This window comes from Equus quagga, chromosome 3, assembly GCF_021613505.1.
Source record: "Equus quagga isolate Etosha38 chromosome 3, UCLA_HA_Equagga_1.0, whole genome shotgun sequence".
Lineage (NCBI taxonomy): Eukaryota > Metazoa > Chordata > Mammalia > Perissodactyla > Equidae > Equus > Equus quagga.
This window is the reverse complement of record NC_060269.1, coordinates 94125821-94151198: the sequence shown is the minus strand read 5'-3', so window position 1 is coordinate 94151198 and position 25378 is coordinate 94125821. Positions and strand designations below refer to the sequence as shown.

The 25378-nt window shown below is 40.0% G+C and overlaps 1 protein-coding gene across 6 annotated transcripts in view; it reads left to right on the top strand.

Annotated features, from left to right (window-relative positions):
- FRAS1 (Fraser extracellular matrix complex subunit 1) overlaps positions 1–25378 on the top strand; it is a 419524-nt gene that overhangs the window by 259076 nt on the left and 135070 nt on the right. For 5 of the 6 annotated variants that reach the window (XM_046656853.1, XM_046656855.1, XM_046656851.1 and 2 more), the window contains 8 exons: positions 1284–1430; positions 4078–4218; positions 5134–5274; positions 6774–6911; positions 9661–9931; positions 13453–13537; positions 16228–16554; positions 24922–25075. In XM_046656853.1, coding sequence (XP_046512809.1) covers positions 1284–1430; positions 4078–4218; positions 5134–5274; positions 6774–6911; positions 9661–9931; positions 13453–13537; positions 16228–16554; positions 24922–25075 — 1404 coding nt within the window. The remainder of the gene's footprint in view (positions 1–1283; positions 1431–4077; positions 4219–5133; positions 5275–6773; positions 6912–9660; positions 9932–13452; positions 13538–16227; positions 16555–24921; positions 25076–25378) is intronic. The other variant, XM_046656854.1, reaches the window with a different exon arrangement.

The window sequence follows — 25378 nt, the reverse complement described above, 5'->3', positions numbered from 1 at the left end:
GTTTATTGAACACCTACTATACGCTAGATAACCAGCTAGTGCTGGGGACTATTGCAAGGAACAAACAAACCTGGTCTTTGTTTTCGTGAAGCTTACTGCTTAAAGGATACAAATGTTAAATACTCGGTTAAATGAAAATATGTATGGCATGAATAGAATGTTAAGGGTGCTGTGGAGCAGAAACTGGGAGACCCTGTCTATTCTGGAGAGTCAGGGAGGGACTTCTGGAAGAAGACGCTAAAGAGTGAATGAGAGTGAAAGTCGAGAGACTTGGAGGTTATATTGAGAGGATTCAAATATGTGCGTTAAGATTTCTAGGTAGAAAGAATGGAGGTAATGATGTAGGAGAAATATTTGCAGAAACGATGGTTGCAAATTTTCCAGGACTGAAGAAAGATATGAGTTTGTAGATGAAAACCTGGGCAGTATGAGTAAAAAAATCACTCTAGTGGGTACATGGAAAGTAGAATGCAAGGGAGGTCAAACTGGTTATGGGGAAACTGAGGCTGTGATTGTAATCCAGTAGGAGATGATGCTGGTTTGGATGTGTTGGCATTTGTGGATATGGAGAAAAGCAAAAAGTTCTGAAAATTATTTAGGTGAGTTTGAGTAAGTAGGATCCAATGAGTGATTGGATTAGAAGTGAGAGAAAGGGAGGTGTCAAGATAGACTCCAAGGTTTCTAGCATGAAACTGAGTAGATGGAGAATTGCCAGTTGTTAAATTAGGGAGGGTAAAAGCATGACCAGATTTGAGGATCGTCCCTGAATGCCTGAATTAAGTGGCTGCTAAGAATCACAGCGGGGCAAATCAATAAGCCAGGTCACCTTTAAATCCTTTGTGTCTTAAAATATGGGATTTCCTGAGCTCCAAAATAAAGTTGATGCTTAATTCTAATCTTGACATCACACAAAAATCTAAATCTACGTCATGAGCTATAGGGGGCTTGATTCCTTAAGAAGTAGGGTTCAAATAAAACTCTGGACTATTATTTCAGAGATTTTGGAGTAAGTATAAATTCTGTTGCTGAATCACAGGGCAATTTAGATGTGGGATTTCCATTCTTGGGTTTATAATTTATGTTCTCTGGAAAATAAGATTTTATTCTGGAAAATAAGACTAACGTTTTCTGTTTCTGTTGATCACAGGGGAGGGTTATAAGCCATAATTAAAGACCAGGTTGGAGCAGGGCTGTGTTCCTTTGCAGCATCTGTCCAGGTTTGATCAGTGCTTCAGTATTTGCAATTGTAATGATCCGGTCATTTTCCTTTTCTATCTGCGCAGCGTGCAGTACACATTGTGGAAGCTGTGATTCACAGGGCAGCTGTACCTCGTGCCGAGATCCAAACAAGGTCCTGCTCTTTGGGGATTGTCAGTATGAGAGCTGTGCCCCACAGTACTATCTTGACTTGTCTACCAACACATGCAAAGGTAAAGCTCTTCCAGAACTGTACAAGGATTCTTTTACTCAGTGATGCCCCTTAACTATAGATGTCCAATCTCTCACATTGGGAAAATACTGTCATGTGTTTAGACTTTCTCTGATGGTAGCAAGAAGTCATTGTGTATGTATGTATATGTTCATTCATTAAGCAAATATTTTTGAACACCTACGATGTGCCAGGCATTGTGCAAAGTATCAGTAACTAGACCAGAGGTGGCAAAGTGGAAACCCTCAGGTTGTATTTGGCCTGAGATATGTTTTTCTTGGCCCACCTCATATTGTACTGTTTTAAAATTTTTAATTATTTATCTTTTAAAAATCAGAAAACTTCACATATAAAAATTGAGATTTTCAATTTCTTTTGAAAAAGTCAGAAGATCTGGCGATATTGCATTTGTATTCCCACAATGCAACAGGCAGCTGGAGATGAGTAGCTGTCATCTCTTGTTGAATGGAGCATGATCTCTTCAGGTCACCACAGTCCCCACCATTCCCTCTTCTACTACATGAGGCCTATTTCAAAGATTTACGTTACCTTCCCGGGCCCTGGAGGCATTCACATGACACTTCTAGATTGCCCGACTCTATACTTAATAAGGACAGGAGTTGTGTCTGATTTGTTCACCTCTGCTTAACATACTTAAATGAGTGAAGACGCAGTGCCTGACCTCATGGAGTTTATAAGGAGGTGATGTCAAAAACCAGGTGCCTTTTTCCTTGTTTTCCAATGGTTGGAATTCTTGAGGCTTGTACTCTTTGAATGGCAGTGCTCAACAAGGGGAAAAACCGAGTTAAAGGATGAATTTTCCTTGCTCCTGTTCCATTTTCCTTCTCTATTCCTCCATTCCACGTTTCCCCCATCTCTCTGGTTCTTCCAGAGGAGCTAGGGCTCAGATATAGAGGTCAAACATCTGTCAAATAAACTGGGGATGCTTTAAGTCTTTGCAAAATTGCACAGTTTCCATTCCAAGAAATTCTACTTGGTTGTCAACTTAGGTGGTCCGCTGTGCTCAAGACCACAGAAGCTTTTCTATTTTTTCCCTTCTAACCAGGGGTTGTCAGTTTGCGGCGAAAAACAAGATTATCACAAATCCTTCCATTGTGAATGATTTCATAAATATGCTGGCAGTTTTCAAGGCTCTGTTTTAGTCATTTTCCCTTAGGACTGATTCAGCCAAATAAATGAGTGAGATTAACTTTATAAATCTTCTTGGAAGCACGTGTACTATCTTGCACATTAACATTCTAAGTCTTCAGGACTTAGAAATATTGCATTGAAGAAGAGAGAAAGGTGACTAATGAGAGGTTTCTCCAGCTTCTTAGTGGGGAGGGTTGGAGGAGTGAGGCAGTACTGAGTGGACATAGGTTCTCAAAGAAAAACAGTTCGGCAGCAAACATTTATGAACCTGTTACCATGTGCCAGGCACTGTGCTAACTTCTTTACCTTCATTATTTCAGTTAATCTTCATAGTTGCCTTACGAAATAGGTACTATTCTTACCCCTGTTTTACAGATGAGGAAACTGAGGCTCAAAAGATTAAGGAAGGCATGTAAGATATGCAGATAAAAAGTGACGAAGCCATGACTTGAATACAGACTTGCCTAACTTCAAAACCCAAGTCTTTAACCATGCTCTCTGTCCTATCTTCCATACGAGATGGACTTACCTTACTGGCTAGAACTTTTGCTTTCAAACATGAGCTTTCTCAGGTATCAGAAAAGCTGGGGCCATTAAAAATCACAGCAGCAGTAACAACAACTATAATAATCGTAATAACAAAAACAACAGTAGGAGCAGCAACATGCTTTCCTGAGTCCCAATCCCTGAGACTGACTTGGTAGTTCTGACGTTGAGCCTGATGATCTGCGTTTCTAACAAATCCCCTGGCTTATTTGGGTGCACATCCAGGGCTGGAACCCATGAAAATGTAAGCTCCTTGAAGGCAAGGTCTACCCACTTTATACCCACTGTTCAGTGCTGCACGTCTCGTGGATGCTTGTTGAACACATAGGTGCATGTAAATGAGTCAGTTCTACCGCTCTAAATGAGATCTTCTGTTATTTCAGTAAGCTTTATGTCTGGACAGTTCCTTTATGCTCCATTTAATTCCAACATTATTGGTTCTTTCTGTCATGTTGATGAACACCTTATTGTTGAGAGGTAGTGAGTCATGTGGCTGGTGTCAGTGAAGGCAGCACACGGCATTCTTGGTTAAGTCTCTGACATCCTTCTTGAGCCTAGCCTATTGGAGGGGGTCCAGATTAGGTTTGTGGAGGCTACACCCTATAGCAGGCTTTGCATGGAGATGCCCTGGCTTAGGAATAAAGAACTCTGGGGCCCATGGAATAAGATCAAGTTGATGTGGCTCCTTGGCAGCCCCGCTGACAAGCAGGCTCTGCACGAGCGTGGAGTGATTCTTGTACGTGCCTGTGTCTAACATAATTAGGAAACACTAAACCTCAGAGAGGCATTCAGGCTGCTACAAGCAGAACCTCGTTAGAGCTCACGTATCTGACATCTCTTAGGGTGTCCTCACTTCACCCCATGCAGCTGCAGACAGCGTCCTCATAAATTAGTCACAGGGATGAGGGTAGACAGAATGAAAGCTGATCTAACGTAGACTTTCTTTCTAGAGTGTGACTGGAGTTGCAATGCGTGCAGCGGGCCTCTGAGGACAGACTGCCTGCAGTGCATCGAGGGCTATGTTCTCCAGGACGGGGCCTGCGTGGAGCAATGCTCCCCATCGTTTTACCGGGACTCGGGCCTCTGCAAGAGTAAGTGTCTGGAGCCCCTGCTCTGTGCTCATCCAAGCTTCAGCCGCCTCTGATTTTTACTGTCCTGAGAAGGAGGCTGTGACAAGTTTCCTTTCTGGCTTTTTATCCAATTTCTGGTTTCTTTCCTAGGAGCTTTTCTTTGTTAAAGTAAAAATGTCCCCCTTTTCTTCTCCTATGCCCCAATACAACATTTGCTAAAATTTGAGGTCAGTATGGGAATCTTGGGGGTATATGACCTCGCAAACAGATACATTTTGACCATGATTTTTGGATTTCCTTAAAAATTGGACAGTCCTCTCCTCCAGATAGGAAGGTCTGTGTACTCTGGTCATTTGAGCACATGGCAAGATGATATTATTCCACCAGCTGCCTCCCATAACCCTCCATATACCATATATCTCACCATCACCTGTCTCTGGCCCAGTACCCCCTTCAGCCTCAAGTTAATACCACACAATCGTCAGCCCCTGAAATGCCCACCCAAAGTACACAGACAGCATTCCTTGGAGACTCTGATAACTGACAGGGTGAGTCAGGAAGTAGTGACATTTCAGTCAAGGGGTACAGAGGGCCAAGAACTAGTTAGTAACAACAGTAATGGCTAATATCTGTCAATTTATAGTTTGCTTCGTATTTTCCATTATTTAATTTGATCTTCATCCAGGGAGCTGGGTGGGACTGTATGTCCGTTTTATAGGAGAAAACACTGAGGCTCAGAGAAGTGGAGTGACTAGTTCTAAGTCACCCAGCTGGTAAGTACAGCAGTCACAACCAGAATCCAGACTCCTAGTCTGCTGCTTTGCTCAGCACATCAGGTTGTATTGCTGATTGCCATCTAATACTGCCTCGCCATGAGGTCCAGGAGCCCCTTGGAAAGCCATACGCATTCCTGTTGACTTGACTTTTGTCTTTCAGGCTGCAACAGCCACTGTCTCCAGTGCCAAGGTCCCCATGAGTGTACCCGCTGTGAAGGGCCATTTCTCCTCTTGGAAGCCCAGTGTGTCCAGGAATGTGGGAAGGGGTACTTTGCAGATCATGCAGATCACAAATGCACAGGTAACCTGGAGATCATGCTGAGTTCTCTGGAAAGCAGTGAGGGCAGCCAGTAAGTCAGGTGTGCTTATTCTCAGGTAACCAAGGAGAATCTGAGTTAGAAGCAGAATGAAAACCCAGGGAGCTTGGCCTAAATAATTGATGGCTTCGCATGCACATCTGCCAATTGCTAGTTAAATAGAATATGGAAGTGCAGGCCAATAATTCTCTTGTACAAAATCGATATTGTCCCTAAAGGACTTTATGGAAACAAAGCCAGTATTTTATGGAATGTAAGCCTTCTATTGAACTAAGGTGAAGTATCCATTAAGAGTGGACCAGCCCTATTGATATGGGCACAGGATTTTCAGTGTGTAGACTAAATTACCGATGACCCTGATATTGGCATAATATCCTTGAAGAATAGGATTTCTGTGGGCAATTTAGTGAGACACACTGAACTTTTATTATTAAACTAAAGTTAAACCCAAAGTCTTAACCTCCTTGTCTGTTGAGTTATCCACAAGAGTCTTCAGTTTGTTCTCATCATTTCTATCAAAACTTGGCACCATGTGCCCCACTTTAAAGAATACCTGACATTTAATAAAAATGCCATTGCCAAGGTGTGGCATTTTACATTTCACCAAATTACCTCCATCTGCATTATCTCTTTTAATGTTCACAATGACTTGGTAAAATATGGCAAAAACTATGACTCCTATTTTACAAGTAAAAAAAAAAAGAGGCTTAAGAGTATTAACCAGGGCAACATAAAATCAGATATTAAACTCAAGTTTTCTGATTCCAGTCCAGGGCCCTTAAAACTATGCTGCACCACCTCTGTATAACAAAATCTCAACTAAGGAAGCAGCAAAATTAGGCCACAAGCACTCAATTTATAGGATATTATTAACGTGACCCAAATAAATAAGCCTATGGTCCTTTAGATGGCTCACTCCCCTCATGCATTTAAAATAATATTAATAATATAAGAGTAGCAGCTATAGTGGTGCAGTTGTGGCCTTTTGTGTGCCAGGCTCTGCTCTCGTCACTTCACTTACAACACGTGTAATCCTCCCAACAGTTATTTGCCTTAGGTGCTAGAACTATCCCAACTTTTAAGACTAGGAAATTGCAGCACAGATTGTTAAAGGAACTTGCCTAAGGTCGATAGCTGGTAAGTGGTAGAGGAGGAACCCAGGAAGGGCCTCTGCTCTTAATCACTATGAACGTCCTCTCTTAAAGGCAGTATGGTTAACTTTTCAGACAATCCATTTACGTGCAGAATTTTCAGATAGCAGTATGTGAGCAAGGCTGCTCCTCTGTATTCACTTTCCCTCTGAGGGCAGATCAACTCTCTCTGAAATTCCATAGGAAACAGTTGGAGTTCAGTTGGAATTCCCTTTTGCTAGTTGGGGGTCTTGTGTTGCTGTGCTCTCACTCTTCGTTTCTGTATCACTGATGGCCCGAGCTGGTGCCTGTGCCTTTGCTACACCTCACTTAGTGTGTCCTCTCTTTGATAGCCTGCCCTCGGGCATGCTTGCAATGCAGCCGCAGGGACCGGTGTCACCTCTGTGGCCACGGGTTCTTTCTGAAGAATGGCCTTTGTGTTTCCAACTGTATTCCTGGCTTATCTGCCCACTCTAATGACACATGTGCTGGTAAGTGCTTCTGCTCTGATGGTCTGGTGAATTCATCTGTAGTTTCTCCATGCAAAGGCAGAGTTTACAGATGCAGTTGGCTCATGTGATGTAAAATGCAGGATTCCTGTTCTGGGAAAAACCCCTGGTGCTGCTAAGGAATAAGAGACTGTTTATAGAAGGTGGAAAATTGAGAAAACTCAACTTCTAAGATTTTTGGAAGGGAAAAAGAGGCAATCTGTGCTTTAAAAGTCACAACTATTAGATCAGAAATTTGGCAGAAAAGTTATGTTCCTGAACTACATACAGTCATGTTGTATAAAATTACATATATACTTATATATGTATATCTACACACACATATAATTTATTCATATTTATATAGACTTGTAGAGCTAATTATGCTAGAGTGTAATGGTACATCTTTCGTGTACACACTGGAGATGAATGATAAATAAATAATAAATAGTACGAGGAGCCTGCCCCATGAGGGTCATATGTTTCAAGTGAATGGATTTCAAGCCACACTGTTTGCCATTAAGAATAACACAGCATGCTAAAGGAATGGAGCTAGGCTTGTCCAACACATCAGTGGACACTTCACCTTGAACAACAAAGAGAAGCAAATCTAAATTCAGTCTTAATTTTGAACTCAGAAGTTTTATAGGTGAATGAACCTTGGGAGTTATATTATAGCTGAGCATTCCTTGGCTTTTGAGTGTCCTTCATCAATAACATGAGGCATATTTTGACCCCCACAGTCAACCATATTTTCTGTTTCTATATTTCTGACCTCTAAAGATATTAGGACTTTCTGTGGGGAAAAGTATCTTTGGCTTATTTTATTGGGATCCTTCTGGAAACCCCAAGTACTTAAAAGTCAGCTTACTTCTCTTCGGACGTAGTACAAGTCAACTTGTGAAAATGAATTTCACCTTCTTAGAGTAATCTTACAGCAGAAGTAGTCCTCCTGAAACTTGGCATTCCCAAACTGTCCTGTCTGACCTACTTGTAGAAGAAAACACTACCAATTAAAGTCTGGGCAGGAGACAGAACGAATACCACATCATGTTCGGAAATCCTAATTCATCCATCATATGTTTCCTATGGACAGAGATTGTAAAATTTTAGAACAAAGTATATATCTCCACGTGAATTCTAAATATAAACCACTGATAATTCTACTTCATTGTAGATTAACTGTACTGTTCTAGCAAATGGTATCAGGCACTTCCCTCTTTTCCTACTCTTGATGGATCTGATGGTGAGATATGACAAATGTATTAGAATAAGACTGTTGTTCTCAAACCTGGCAGCCCATTAGGATTACCTGAGGAGTTCGCAAAATCTAAGGTCCCACCTCAGAACATCTAAGTCAGAATCTCTGGTGGTGGAGCCCAAGTATGGTATTGTTTTAAAAGATTCCTATGTGATTGTTTATTGTTACTATTATTGAGGTATAATTCACATACCATAGAATTCACCCTTTAAAGTATACAATTCGGTGACTTTTAGTATATTCACACAAAGTTATGCAACCATCACCACGATCGAATTCCAGGATATTTTGATCACCCTAAACAGAAATCCAATAACCATTAGCAGTTTCTCCCAATTGCCTAGTTGTCCCAGCCTCTGGCAACCACTAATCCTACTTCCTGTCTCTATGAATTTGCCTGTTCTAGACATTTCACATAAATGGAATTATATAATATGTGGCCTTTTATGTCTTCCTTCTTTCACTTGGCATAATATTTTCAAGGTTCATCCAGGTTGGAACATGGATCAGTATATCATTTCTTTTTATGATTGAATAATATTCCGTTGTATGGGTATACCACATTTTGTTTATCCATTCATCACTTAATGGACATTGGGATTCTTTCCACTTTTTGGCTATTATCAATGATGCTGCTTTGACTATTCATGTACAAGTTTTTGTGTGGACGTACGTTTCAGTTCTCTTAGGTATATGCCTAGGGGTAAAATTGCAGGACCATATAGTAGCTCTATGTTTAATTGTTTGAGGAACTGCCAGACTGTTTTTCCCAAGCAGCTGCACCATTTTGCATTCCCACCAGCAACACGTGAGGGTTCCAATTTCTCCACATCTTCAGAAACACTTTTTATTGTCCTCCCTGGTGGGTGTGAAGTGGTATCACGTTGTGGTTTTGATTCACGTTTCCCTGATGACTAATTATGTTGACTACCTTTTCATGTGCTTATTGGCCTTTTGTACATCTTCTTGGGGGAAATGTTTATTCACATTTTTTGCCTATTTTAAAACTGGGTTATTTGTCTTTTATTGAGTTGTAAGAGTTCTTCATATATTCTGGATACAGGTCCTTTTTCAGATATATGATATGCAAATATTTTCTCCCATTCTGTGGGTTGCCTTTTTACTTTCTTGCTGGTGTCCTTTAAAGCACAAAAGATTTTAATTTTAAAGATGTCCAATTTATCTATTTTTTTCTTTTGTCAGTTGTGCTTTTGTGTCATATTTAAGAAAGCATTACCCAATTTGAGATCAAAGATTTTCTCCTATATTTTCTTCTTGGAGTTGTATGGTTACATCGAGAGCCTGTGTTATTTTCATGTGCATCCAGGGTGAGAACCACTGGATTAGGAGGCTTATAATGTACAGTCGCCAAGAGTCTCAACTTTGTAGCTCTGAATGAACATTACAAGCCTATTTCTTTTAAAAAAAAAAAAGAAATAACCTAACTATTGAATGTATCAAGCCTGACCTTTGGACTCCTGTGTTTTCCAGGCAAAACACACACCCCTAGTCTCCATGTGAATGGTTCCCTCTCCCTTGCAATTGGTTCAATGAAGCCCCTGGATTTTTCCCTCCTGAATGTTCAAGACCAGGATGGCAATATGGAAGACCTCCTGTTCCATGTCGTGAGCACTCCCACCAATGGTCAGCTGGTGCTCTCAAGGAATGGAAAAGAGGTTCAGCTCGACAAGGCCAGCCATTTTAGCTGGAAAGATGTGAATGCGAAAAAAGTGCGTTTCGTGCACAGCAAAGAAAAACCCAGGTGACTCAGTGTTCGTTGTTCTCCTCCTGCCTCCTTTCCATCGGTGCTTCACGCCCCTCCCTCTTCTCAATAGCTGTCTCTTCTCTTCTGGGGAAGATCGATACTCTACAAATGCCAAACGCTTTCAGCTGCCTGTCATCATTTCACCATAATTGCTCAGAGAGTGTGCTTCTGTTAGCGGCATTTTCATTTTATCACATAATTATGGGTAATTCTCTGATGTGACAGGAAAGTTCCTAGAACAATTACCCAGTTTTTTGGCCCAGCAGAAACAAAACGTATTATATACCCAGATGCTACAGCTGCTTCTTCAACATTAAGTTAATACACTGGGAGTAGGGAGTGGCCAGAGGATGGAGTCCATACTTTTCAAGGTGGTATATGGTTCCTAGAATTTCAGAGTTGGAACGAAACTAAAGGTCATAGTTAACTTTTTATTATCCACTTTATGGAATTAATTGTGGTTAAATTTTAAGCCTGATCCAGTTTTCCCCTGATGCCTAACACACTTCTGGCTGTCTTCCCCACTCCAGCTGACATATGCTTCAGGAATGCAGTTGAATGTTAACACTAACCTAAGCAAATACCAGCCATATAATTAGCAGAGTAAATCTACTAAACAGAAATAGAAAAATGCACCCCAAAGATTAGCCTCTTGGATTATCCTTCACTCTGCTCTGCCTCATTAGTGCAGATAATTTGGAGACTATATGTATAAACAAGGCATTGAAACCCATGGGCCAGTGATAAGGACACAGTGAGTACTTTTTACTGCCACCACTAAACTTGAGATTTTTTTTAAGGTTTGGGCTAGGAGATAGGTGGGCAGAAAAGTAGGTGGCACTTTTCCCTATTTCTATTCAGAGCTGGTGATGCCAGTAAGCTCAAAAGACCATGTTATAGAAATAAGAACAACTAACATTTGCTGAGTGCTATGACCCAGGCATTGTGTTAAGCACTTTACGTGGATTATATATGCTTGTGTTCCCAGTCTACAGATAGGGAAACTGAGGCCTTGAAAGTGTACGTAATCTTGCCCAAGGCCTTGCAGTCTGTGAGTGCTGAGCTGAGACTCCAACCACAGGCTCTCTGATCCCACAACCCATGCCATATAGCCACTATGATTTCTTCCTCCTTGATAATACTAGGAACAATGGGCATGCTTCCATCCTCAAGGGGTGAAAGAGAATTGCCTGGAGAAATATTGCTACAGAGATGGAGCTTGAAACTCTGGTGTGATGCCATAGTATCACTCTTCAAATTTATGCTCCTTCTCCTTCATTCATTTCGCTTCAAGCATAGTTCTTAAGTGTTGGCATCTCACACACACACACACACACACACACAGCTCCACGTCTGTAGTCATTTATCTTGGAATCACTTGTGAAAAGTGTGCAAAGTAGATAAAGCTCCATAGACTCCCAAAGTTAACCCTCTTGTCTGTTAAACTTCTTTAGTCTCTTATCACCTATTCTCTTGCAGAGTCAGCTTTGCACTCCTAAATGGGACAAAGAATGGCAACTATTTTGCAGGGAATTCTTTCAGAACTCTTTTTTCTTGTATCCATTTTAATACTGGATTTTTGTTATTTAAAAATTTAAACAAAAGAATAAGAGGAATAGTAAAACAAAGCTGGTAGAAACTCCTGCAAAAAAGGAAACTATGTAAGTCACTGAATGACGCAAAAACAGAAGGGGCAACCTACCACATAGGTGTGTGGTTTTGTCTTTCCCCATGAAAACACTGACCATGATTCTTTAGACTGGATTCCTTTGGGATTGGAATGCCCCTGTGGAATACAAGACAACTTGTAAATATAGTCGTGGTGACCTTGATAAGCTGAGATGCTGAACAGTTATTGGAACCTGAGTGCCACCAAAACTCATTTTTCCCCAGTAGGTTGGGAGTAACTACCCCTTCATTGTTCATTCTGTTTCTCCCATCAATTGCATTCTCTTGAAGTCTGGAGGTGAAAGTAGAGAGGAGCAGGATTCAAATGGTGCAGAAAATGAAGGGGAGGATAGAATGGGAAGGAAGACAGGAATGAATATTTTTTCTAAAAATAGGGTTGATTGAGGTATAATTTGCATTCAATAAAATTCCCCATTTTAAGGTGTATTGTTCTGTGAGTATTTACAGATATATACAGTCTTGCAGTCTTGAGACCACAACCACACTCAAGATATAAAACAGTTCCATTACCCACAAAAATCTCCATTTTACAGTCATGCCCCTGTATGTTTACAGTCCCAGTCCCTGGCAACCACTGATCCATTTTTTACCCTTAGAGTTTTGCCCTGAATGTCATGGGAATAGAATCATACAATATGTAATCTTTTTGTTTATGGCTTTTGCCATAATGCTTTTGAGACCCATCCACATTCTTTCATGTATCAGTACTTAGTTCCAAGAATACCTTTTAAAGAACTTTTAAAACGATGGTTCCTATCATAGATGAGAATCCAAAACCTCCCATAATGCGTTAATCTCACATCTTACCAGCCCACAGGGAGTGCTGTGCTTGTTTTGACTTTGAAGGTGGGCAACTCTGAATTTTCCCTTCTAGTAGTCTCTGAAGCTGCTGGAACAACATTCTTTTACAGGAAGTAAAAACCACAGCAAAGAGTGAGCCTTATTTTGTCCTACTAATTAGGACTCTTTGGTTAGAAGAGTAATGGAAGTCACTGTGAACTAGATGAAGCAAAATAGTAAGGCTTGTTCTAACATTGCGGGGGGCTCAGATCTCAAGACGTTAAGAGCAGCTAGGTTCCAGGACAAGCCTGGAAGCTAGAACCGGGAATGGGAAGCAGGACTCCATTCTTCCTCTTGTCTCTGTGTCTCTTTGTTCATAGGCTTCATTCACCTCTCTCCTACAGAAAGGCCTGCTCCACATTCCCATTGACACTGCAGACTATGGTTCCCACATGTTCAAATGAAGACTCTCAGGCCAGTTCCAAATTTCCAGGGAATAACTCTTCCTTCCCCAGTCAAGTCCACACTGAATGTTTGTGCGGTGGGCAGAGGGGAAAGGGGATAGATAGAGTTGTGTAATACAAATTTTGCAGATATTGTTAATAGGGGTCCACTCACATGAATTGGGCAGGCATTGGGGAGAGGGTTTGCGGGAAAGAGGGAATCATTGAGAACTAGTCAGGGACTATGAAAAATTCCTTTCCATTCTCCAATTTAACCGTTAGCCTACAATATATTGCTAACCTGTCTTGGTCCCACAACTCATTTTCAATCTTTCATATATTCAACTTAGAAAAACAGGAAACAAAAAGTTTACATAATTGTTGTGTTATAATGAGATCTAAGAAAACATAGTAGTTTTACCTGCCTCTCACTGTGTTCCTCTTTAGCTGGTCATTTTTATTTACAGTATGAATATGATACTACTGTAGTGGTTTGATCCAAATTCATACATGCACATAACCTGAAAATATTTGTCATTCCTGTCTTTCTAAAGAATAATTTAATGATTGTATTTTCTCATTCCTTTTCTTGGGGATTTCTTTTAGGAAGGGGTACTTTTCCCTGAAAATTAGTGACCAGCAGTTCTTCTCTGAGCCACAGCTGATCAACATACAAGCATTTTCAACACAGGTAATAAAAGTGCCACACACTTAATAATTTCACATGCCTACTAATTCTCAAGCCCGAATCGAGATTTCTTGTAATTTTAGCAAAAATGATTGAGCTAAGTTAATTTTGTCTCGGTTTCCTCATGAAATGCCACTGGAGTAATTTTTAGTACTTGTGGGTAATAACAGCTACAATTACTAAAACGTCTGTAGTACTCTTCTTAGTGTTTCTCATTTAATCTTCATGCCAGTCTTATGAGGTATTATTATCCCCAGTTTACAGTTGAGTAAACTAAGCCATAGGGAGATTCAGTAACTTGTCTGTGGTGATAGAGCTAATAAATAGAGAGCTAAGATTTGTGCCCAGTAAATCTGGCAACAGAGTCTGTGTTCTTGACCATTACATTATGGTGCCTTAGTTTACTGAATCTGATATAGCCCTTCAGAATAATTTGAAGCTGTTCCAGTTGTTAAGACTTTCCTATTCTTAGGTAAATGAGTTTGTTTTGTCTAAATATGTCTCTCTCAGCGATGTGGAATTATGTTCAGCTACTTTTTGCCTATCTGTCATGTAGCTGCACTACGTTTAACCCAGTTTGCAGTAGTTAGAAGATCTTATTAAGGATCTACTTAGATGAGGAGCTAGTGTGATCATCAGCCACACACAAGTCTGAGGAAATCATGGTAGATGCTATAAAACTCAGTGTGATGGCTCTTCTGTTCTCATCACTCATCTCTGTCAAGTTGTACTTCTGTGTCCAGAATACATATAGTAGTAGATGCTCTGAGGAACCGGTCTTGAGGGATTGAACTGCTGAAGCGTGTAAAGAGAGTAGGAAGATAGATATATTCTTAAGTTCTGAACAGCAAGAGAGTGGGATATCAGCATGGGGAACCAAGACAACCAGAATATCCAGATATTAGTAGTGTGTTAGTCATGATTCAAGGAAGGTTGTTGTTTTTAAACTGATATTTTTATATTTTGGGTCCAAAAATGTAAAGACCACAGACCATGGATAATATAGACTTCAGCCAGAAGTAGCTGCCAAATAGTATTCACAGCCCAGCTCAGCTCTTCTTGATGGCATTCTCACTTCAAGGGTGACTGAAGTTGAGGAATGATTGGAAATTGACCTGAGTTAATTTGACCTCAGGGTTGGGCTGAGAGTATGAATTTTGTTTTAATTAAAGCTGAAACCTGTGATCTCTGTAAATATGTGCCAGAGGGCCACGTTGAGTCTGAGCACTTCCTGGCTTAGATGTTTCTCAGTACTTAGGCTCAGAAGTTTTGTTTTGTTCTTTTTGTTTGTGCTGATACAGTTCCTCTAATTAGGTGAATAAAAGACATAGGGTGGGTGTTGACAGGTTACTTCCTAATCTGAGGTGGTGAGTTCCCATGGTTCCCTCATTTTTGTTTCTTTCTTTTCCTAACTATAGTAGATAGTTAGGGCATGTTTTTTATGTTATTTATTATATGAGAAACCTTTAGCATTTTAACCTTGTAAAAGTGGAATTTTAGAAATGAATTTTAACTTATTTTTGTTCCTTTACGTTTCTGTGATATTTCAATATGGTCTTGAGCCTCCCTGAGATTTTCTCATGTAAGTTAATTCGATCTTTTCCATTTATGGATTTTGACATCACCTTTGACATCTCCTCTTTCAGAATCTGAGGGGCCATTCATTCCCGTGTAGAAAATCACAGCTTTTGAATTCTCGGGAATTCAGAGGAGTAACTATCAGCTAGTTTCCTACTATGTGATTATGATAATGATGCATTAGTTAGACATTACTTTAATAGATATTGAAATTTCCAGGAGGCCAGGAGGTGAAGTTTTAAAAGAAAGCCATTTGGATTAAAGAAGGCAGTGTGCTGAGAAAAGTCCTAGATAATTCAACTTCAAACGATATAAAAAACTAAGATAATGTTTTCTTTGGCTTCTGGCCTCCATATTTTTTTTGATGGGTTCATTAAGTTTTATCTTTATGAAAGAACATTTTATCTGTTTACTTAAGTCGGTGGGGGGAAACCTGGTAATCCTAAGGGAAACATTAAAATTTGCCACATGAATTAACCAGGTGGCTGCCTTACTCAGACCATGATCTTATCAGGCTTTATAACCTGAGTTGGAGTGGGCCCCCTCAGGATATGGATGAGACTGAGACAGCTTGAGGAAAGTTACCGGGAGGGACCAGAAACAGCTTGAATTCAGAATGCAGTAGTATCTTGCTCCGAGTCAGCATGCTGCAGAGTAGCCTGAAATAAAGTGCTCAACTCCCAACACAAGTGCAAAAATTCTATACCTCTCTTATTAGTCTCCCTTGGTTGCTGACGGCTGAGTGGGTTCCCTGACACTGAGCTGATCCCAGTTACAACACAGGGGGTATAGTGTCAATCAAGAGAACAGAGACATCAGAGATTCAGAAGCATGCAGCTCACCTCAATTGCCTCTGATGAATACTGTGGTCTTGAAAGTAGCTTGAGAAACCTCCAGAACCAGAGGTGTGAAGTAACCTCATTTGCTGTGATTACTTTGACTGACTACCCTCAGACAAATACTTTATCTATGCAACAGTTTGGCACTTTGCCGGAGTGCCTAGAGTTCCTTGAAAAGCTTAGAAATATCAATCAGGTTGCACACAACTGGTATCTAGTCCACTGGATTTTTCTGCTAAATGACTTTTCTTCTCCTCCTTCCCTTCGACTCCACAGGCCCCCTATGTGCTGAGAAATGAAGCCCTCCATATTAGCAGAGGAGCGAGGGGAACCATCACCACCCAGCTGCTTGACATCCGAGATGATGACAACCCACAGGATGTGGTAGTCGAAGTGCTGGATCCTCCACTTCATGGCCAGTTGCTCCAAACACTTCAGTCTCCTGCAAGCCCTATCTATCAGTTCCGGCTGGATGAACTCTCCAGGGGCCTCCTCCACTATGCTCATGATGGCTCAGATAGCACATCCGATGTTGCAGTCTTGCAGGCCAATGACGGACACTCCTTCCAAAATATACTGTTCCATGTGAAGACCGTGCCCAAGGTAGGTGCCATTCCTAGAGCAAAATTTCCTTGCACCTAGATGTGAAGTTCTGTTGATGACAATATTTTGCAATAAAGTTAAGATATGGCTAGTTATTTATTTATCCAAACACTTATTAAACCCTATTAGTGAGATACTTAGGACGTTCAAAGAAGATCAGTAGAACACATTACCCAGTTTCAGGAGGCATTATATATTTTGTTAGGAGCACCCTTGATCTCAAAGACCTGTCCCCCTGTTCTCTATAAAAGGGAAACTTTTGAACTTTTATGTTGACTTGCTGCCATAAAAATGCCTCGTTGTTCACTAATTCTTTTTTTTTTCCAAAGATTTTATTATTTTTTTCCTTTTTCTCCCCAAAGCCCCCCGGTACATAGTTGTATATTCTTTGTTGTGGGTCCTTCCAGCTGTGGCACATGGGACGCTGCCTCAGTGTGGTCTGATGAGCAGTGCCATGTCCGTGCCCAGGATTTGAACCAACAAAACACTGGCCCACCTGCAGCGGAGCGCGCGAACTTAACCACTCGGCCATGGGGCCAGCCCCTGTTGACTAATTTTTTTGTCACCAGCCTGAGCACCATCATAAGAATCAAGCGCGCCCCTGTTCTTGTCTGCCCTCCTAAAACAGCTCATGCAATGTGAAGCTCATGGTCAGGCTATCATAATGAATCAAAAAAGATGAGTTCAGCCATTCTGTTAGCCCAAGTGGAGTAGGATGAGGGAACTCTCCCTTTTAGTAATCACAGGAATCCTTGGCACAGCAGGTAGGAGCCCAGTGAAAAGCAGTTTTTCTCAGTCTGAGTCATTCCCATGCCACTTCCATATGTTTTTGCCATATCTGTGAGCACCTGTCCTATTATTTACTTGAAATTTTTCTTTGAATCAACTTACTTTTTTATTATGGCCTCATCCTAATTAATAATACTTGAGAAATCATGAGCTTAATATTGAATTATACTTTTTTCTAAAATATTAAAATTAATACATAACCATTTAATAAAAATTTACCCATGTACTACATAAAATGTTCTTGGATACTACTAATGGGATGGCTGTCACATTTTGGAAAATACTCAGCTAACCCATGCAAGATCAAAGAGCCCATCGAAAAACATTTTCAAAACTGTTTACTTGATGATATTCCACTAGCAGCTCTTTTCTCTGTTACGGCAAGAATAGCTCTTGCCCATGGTAGTAGATTGGGAGACTTATAATTTCTTTTGAACTTTTCGTTCCAAATATCAGTCCCTACTGCAGTGTCATTAATCGTTAGCTAGAGTGATTGACTTGCTGAGGACAGTTTAGAAATCACTTGTCACTTTCTCACTAGTGATCACTCAAAATTTGCAATGGATCCTCTTGAAGGTGAACAGCTGAATCTAATATGGTCTGCTAGCTAATTTCTCAGGCTCTTGTCTCATTATTTTCAGCTGCTGAAAACAGTGATGGTGGCATGAGATAGATGCGAGTAAATGGAGGCTGATTATGAGATAGAGTTGGCAGATAGCCACCTTGTAGCTAATCCTAATTATCACCCTCTTGCAATCGCCCTGGGAGATGAGGTTTAGTTCTGAAGAGATGAAGTCTAGACAGAGACAGAAAGTTTTCTTTTCTTCCTTCTTGGTTTCTTACCAAAGATTGTTAGAGGATTTCATTGCAACTCCGGCAGCCACCTTTCCTATTGTGGTTTCAATCTCCGTGTTTGGAGCTCAATTCAGTGTATTGCACAATCATTTCCTGTGGTGTGGCCCAATGTCAAAGAGTATTTCTAAGATTTTAGTTGATTTGACTACCAAAAGGAAACGAAACATACAAATAGAATTTTTATTTATAAATAAGGCAGAAGCACAGAACTTAAGAATTCTTGTAGTGCTTATAACTTGGGAGTCATGTTGGTGTTTATGGTGTCTGTCCCTCCTCCTTCTCCCTACCATCCCTCCGTCTCGTATAGTGCTGTGCTTACCTGTCCATCACGTGGGCTAAAAGTACTCTGATCTTTACAATATCTTTGTGAAGAGGATTAGAATAGAGGCTCTACGACCTTATTTCTTCTAAGGAAATTCTACTATGGGTAGAAGGTGTTTCTGTTTGTTTAGTTTGTAACCTTTATTGGGCACTAATGCTTGATGTGAATTATTCCATTTGATCTTCATGGTCATTCTAGAATATTTGTACAATTATTATCTCTTATTTTCCAAAAGAGGAAACAAAAAAAGAAGGTTTGAAAACATTTAGAGAGGTTTAAAAATGTTTATTTTTCATTGAGGTTTTTGGTGCTGGATCTGTGATTTCAACTCAAGTAAATTCTGGCTTCTCACACTTTAACCATGCAGCTCTTTTCATTCTAGCCCAGATTTTTCAATGTTGTGGTCATATATATTCTTATCCCTTTAATGGACAGAATGGAGACAGTAATTTAGTCATTTTCTCAGTTTCCTATCCAAGCTGTCTAGGCCCCAGGCCTCCTGGAATCTTCCCTCTGGGCTCACCACATCTTGTTACAAGTGAAACTATTTATAATCATAAGTCTACTGGAGCCCAAGAGGAAAAAACTGGCTCAACTGTTAATGGGTTCTAGTAGGTATGTAGTCAGACATGATTGATTTTGTTCTGATAGCCGTTTTACAAGATGATCATCCGAGTCCTTACCCTGAGGTTACCTGTGTATTAAATTTGGAGTGAGGCCAATTACTGGCTGATGTCTAGCTAGTGGCTTAAATGGAATGGCCAAGGAGTTTAGGTCTAATTCCTAGTGAATGAATGTACAAATTAATCCCGATGTTGTTCAACAGAAAACTTAACCTGGTAAGATGGATGGAAAGGAAGGGAGGGTAGAAAAATGAAGCTTGTGAGAGCGGAAAGTGTTTCAGTCTTACTCTCTTGAGCAAGGCACATCGTCAGAGTTCAGTACATTTTTGTTGGATGGATAGATAGATGGATGGATGCAACAGCTTGAGCGAGCCTGGTGCCCGTCTTCCTGCCTTTGAATCGATCTCTGCATCAGATGAGAAGCCTTCAGGGCACCTCTGCTGATGCTGGGGTGGACCGTCTGGGACTGAGGGTAGGAGCTGTCAGTCCCACTCTTGTTTCTCAAGTTCTACATCACTTTTCCCAAACTTATGTTTTTATCCTTGGCCTGGCAGTGAGTAAACTTGACTACCACCCTCCAGGCTTATACTGGGTCACTGAGGAGAAAATAGACCCAGGACTGATGTTGAAACATGTTCTCTTGGGAGGAGGAGGCAAAAGAAATAAGATTAAAAGGTGAAGAATGCTCTGCTGAGCAGGCTTTTATTAATTGAGTGGATTACCAAACCCAGGCCTGCTAGAGATACGATTCTAAAGCATTTCGGCATCTCACAGGGGCTGAAATGTGAGCAGGGAAAGTCATGCTTATTGGTGGGTTTCTCTCCACTGCTGGACTCTCAAGGAATTGCCTCCTTTTTCATTAATTAAGTCATCTCTGGAAATCATGCTCCTTTTTCCACTTTGGCAATAAATCTGGTGATCTTTTTGACCTCATTTGTTGTTGTTTGAGCAGTTATTTTCTGCAGCTCGGTAATGCTTTGATGTTAAAAGCCCCCAAGTGTCATGCTATGAACTGGATGGAAAATTCTATTGCTCAGAGTCCTCTCTGGCTGCTTGACCTTAGTAAGACCCGTGTGCAGTTAAAAACCCTGCTGTGCTTTCCCTCAATTTTCTAAAAACCTATCCTCCCATTGGTTGTCTTGAGGGGACACAGTTTGATAATAAAGATGTTTGTGAAAATTATAAATATCAGTGGCACAAAAATGTTTATTTTTCTGAATAACAGTCTGTCTATCTCATAAATAAATCCTCACTGCGTGTCTGGGTTTCACCTCTTTTGGACTTGCTTAGCTTATTCAGTTTAGTGTCTTGTAAGATGTTTGCTGATTTCAAAAAGTTTATTTATTTATAAAGCAGTTGAAGGCTACATAGAGAGAAAGTTGAAAATATTCTTGACCTGAAGGAGGTGCACATGCACATTGACAAACACAAAAACAGTCTAATTATCTTTCCATCGTTCCTCATCCTGGTAAATAGCATCTAAGTTTCACGTTATATGCACCACTCCACATGATTCTTCTCTAAAATCCACAATGTCCTACAAGATTAAATTTTAAAAGTTATGATATAAATGAACCTTTGCAAATTATGATATATTTTTACAGAGTAAATAAAATGTTAGGATTGCTGTTATATCTAATTATCATCATTTTCTATTTAATTAAGTTTAAAAATTTTTTATCTTGAATATTTTGGCCTGAGGTTGGGGTACGCTATCATTTGAGCTCATCATTTATGTCTCAACCTTTATTTGGTGGGGGGGAGGGGGGAGTTTCATTTTGTTTGTGTGATTTTTCCTCCAAATGATAAAGGTTTGGGCCTTTACTTTTGGTTTACAACGTTAATATTTTTATTTGTAATACAATATATAATGGCTAAACTTTATTACCAGCATTTCTGTACGCCTATTGTTCTATGAAATGAATTAGGAGAACTATTTAATTTAAAGCCCCGTTTTAATTATACCCCCATAATCTTTTGTTGGGATTTCATTGCCTTCTAATGTGGTGCCCTGAAGGATATATAAAACATCACTAGGCAGGAGATTATTCAACTGATATTGTGGCTAATTTCTTGAGCTTACAGGGATATATGCACATTGTGCAGGAAAAAAAACAAGGAGATAAAGAAATTGCAAAATGTCAGAACCATTGGGGAAATGTTAAAATTTGTCTGGGTTTTTGGACACTTTAGCCATGGAAAAGATAGTGTACAGCCTTCTGTTCATCTCTTTTTGAATCTTCCATGTACCCTCTCCCAAAGAAAGCAGCCAGAAAAACCATCTTCAACATAATGAGTGGGAAGAGTACTTCTTTTCCTTAGACAGTTGTCTGTTTCTCCTTAAGTAGTGTGAACACATAATTTACAAACAGAGGCATATGTATTATCCTGTTATAGATGTAAATATTCTGAAAGGCCTGTCTGTGGCGTTTCAGGAGAACCACTCTAGATCCATTGAGATCTCTATCCTGGGCTGTGCTTCTCTCATTCCTGGGCATGACTCCTCATCTCCTGGGGATCTTATTAAAATGCAAGTATGAATGCATCAAACTGAAAAACAAAGGAAACAATCAACAAAATGAAAAGGCAACCTACAGCATGGGAGAAAATATTTGAAACCAAGTGTCTGAAAAGGGGCTAATATCTAAAATACATAAGGAACTCAAACAACTCAATGGCCAAAAAACAAATAATTCAATTAAAAAATGGGCAAAGGACCTGCATAGACATTTCTCAAAAGAAGACATCCGAATGGTCAACAGGTACATGAAAAGGTACTCAACATTATTAATCATGAGGGAAATACAAATCAAAACCACAGTGAGATATCACCTCATATCTGTTAGAATGGCTCTTACGGAAAAGACAGAAGATAATAAGCGTTGGTGAGAGTGTGGAAAAAAAGGAACCTTTGTACACTGTTGGTGGCAATGTAAATTGGTGAAGCTATTATGGAAAACAGTATGGAGATTCCTCAAAAAATTAAAAACAGAACTAGCATATGATCCAGCAATACCACTTCTGGCTCTATATCCAAAGGAAGTTAAATTAGTATCTCAAAGAGATAGTTGCATTCCCATGTTTATTGCAGCATTCTTCACTATAACCAAGATATGGAAACAATCTAAGTGTTCCTCAATGGATAAATGGATAAAGAAAATGTAGTATGTATATACAGTGGAATAGTATTCAGCCTTTAAAAAGGAAGGAAATCCTACAATTTGTGACAGCATGAATAAACCTGGAGGACATTATGTTAAGTAAAATAAGCTAGACACAGAAAAACAGATACTGCATGATCTCACTTAGATTTTAAATCTAAAAAAGTTGAACTCATTAAAGCAGAGTATAACAGTGGTTGCCAGGGGGTGAGGGAAATGGGGCGATCCTGGTCAGAGGGTACAAAGGTTCAGTTATGGGAGGGAAATAAGTTCTGGATGTAATGTACAGCATGGTGACTATACTTAATAATACTGTATTGTATACTTGAAATTTCCCAAGAGAGTTGGTCTTGTGTTTTCACCACCCCCAAAAAAATTGTAACCATGTGAGGTGATAGATACCTTAATTAGCTTGATTGTACTAATCATATCACAATGTATACATATGTCAAAACATCACGTTGTACACCTTAAATATATAAAAATTTTATTTGTTAAGTATACTTCAATAAAGCTGGTGAAAAAAATAAAATGCTAAGATTCTAATTCCAAAGATCTGATTCAGAAGGTTTCGGGTGGGGCCTGAGATTCTGAACTTCTAATAAGTTCCAGATGTTGCTAGACTCTGAACACTGACTTGCAAGGAGAATTGTCTCCTAAAAATATTCACTCACTCAGGAATTACAGAGAATTGTATTGAGAAAGTATAGTCAAGATAGAGATGTAGTGGGAAAGACACCTGGGGAGGTGCGTTCGGGTCACACTGCTTACTTGCTTGGAATATTTGAAAAACCACCTTGCCTCGGTAGTCAAGAATGTGTTTGTTGGTGTGTGACCCATCTCCATTACCGTAATTAAAGTGGTTGAGGCTGCTGCTTTTAGAAAGATTTCTAGCAATTAAGACATCTGGGTCCAAGTGTATCATGTTATATACAACTCTACTGGAGTTAATATGGCTTTTCCCCAAAAATTCTAGTAGATAACAGGCAGTTCTTGGCACACTTTGATGTTTTTGTAAATAATATGCTGTATCAATGTGAAAGGAAAAAATTCTCTGGGAGTTCGCCCCTGAGCACCAATCACAATAGAAGGTGCCTTTGCTGCTGTTCTCCTGGGCACTGTTTGACTCAGTTTCCTGGTGATTGTGGTAAAAATGGCCATGACCCCCTCCTGAGCGGGGCAAATGCTCTCGTGTCAAAGGAGTATTTGTTGTCTTCTGTTCTGAATATTCCCCTCGGAGAGTGCTGTTTGCTATCTTCTGTTTATTGGCATATTTGAAAGTAATAACAATAATTTAGAAAAACATCCCTTCTGAAATGCCATATTTCAAAATATCAGATTTACTGATTTTAAAAGTATGAAAACAAACTGAACCCTGGCAGCCTCGCTAATCTCATTCTGTGGAAAATGTCAGTTATGAGGCCTTGGAAGAGGTGGGCAAATCAGGAACGGGAGCACTTTTTAATGATATTAGCTTTGGCAATTAAAATCATTGCCTTCTCAGGAGTGCTAAATGGGTGATTTCTGCCAGCCAGCTACTCCCAACGGTTGTTTCTAAGGCTTCACTTTCAATCAATCATCAAGGCCTGTCGATTCGGCCTCGGTGGTGTTTCTGGAATCTGTTTGTAACTATCCATTCCCACTGCAATTATCTTCTCATCTTCTCTCACCTGAGCCATTACAGGAACTTGTTAAATGGTTTCTACAGCTCCTAGTTCATCACAGTCCCCTCCATCTTTTGCTGCTGGAGTCTTTCTAAAACCCAGGTCTCATCATCTCATTTCCTTCCCTGAAGACTCGTTGTTGACTTTATGGTGCCTATAAGATGAATGGAGACTTTTAGCATAGTGTCTTCTACCAGCCAACCTTAAGAGAGTGTCACTTTTTCTTCACCCTCTCCTCCGGCTCCCTAAACTCTGCTGGCCCCAGATACTTGGATATTTTATTAAACACCCAGTGCATTGTCTCATGTCTTTGCTCTGCCTAGACTGTGCTTCACCACTTCTCTACTTGGAAAGCCCATTTTTTTGTCATTCAAGAATAAATGATATTTCCATAGGAAAGCCTTCCTGAGCGTTCCTTACCCAAAGAGGAAATCTCGTTTTTCTTTTACTCTCCCACAGTACCCTGCTCAAGCTTCTTAGAGAGCATCCCTTGTGATGCATCGTAATTATTTATGTGTCTGTCTCTCCCACTAGGCTGCAAGTTCTGAAACTGAGGTCTTGTTTCAGCCATCTTTGTATAACTCAGGCCTCTAGCAAAAGAGCTGGCATATAATAGGTGTTTAATGAATAGTTGCTGAAGGTTGGTGGATGGGGAAGATGGAAGGGCAGGTAGATCGAAAAATGAAAGAAAGAAATGGAGAGATTTAGTCTTCCTTAGTGAAATAAGTTATTTGCTCTTGAAAAATTAAAAGAAAAAGCAAGATATATACATACATACATATGCATATATCTACACATAATATACACAAATAGTTCATAGTGTGACTCCAAAGCTGTGAATCTCTCTTATTAGGTGATCTTTATCAGCAATAGGACCTGATAATTTCTGTTTTTAAGGACTGGTATTTTCTTGTTTTGCTTGGTCCTAATTCTGCGTTTTTTCCTTATTCTAGAATGATGGAGGTCTTCGACTTGTGGCTAATTCAATGGTGTGGGTTCCAGAAGGGGGGATGCTGCAGATTACCAACAGAATCTTACAGGCCGAAGCTCCGGGTGCCAGTGCCTCAGAAATCGTCTACAAAATTACACAGGACCACCCCCACTTTGGTAACTCCTTTTTCCTTTATGATTTCATCAGTGTATTCAGCAGTCTTGGACTTGCTTTTGTAGGATGCTATGCAGCGAGCCTATGATTCCAACAAACTTGACTTTCTAATGCCTCACACATCCCCTTTAAAAACAGAAAAATCATAATAGCTATCACACTGTACACATATTATGCACTAGTATGAGAAGTAATGTAAATGTAAGTATATGTAAAACCTAACATTTAAGTTTCAAAACAACTTCTTTTTAAAACAGAGAAAGTAACTTGCTAAAAGTCACCTCGCTAATATATGTCAGTTTAAT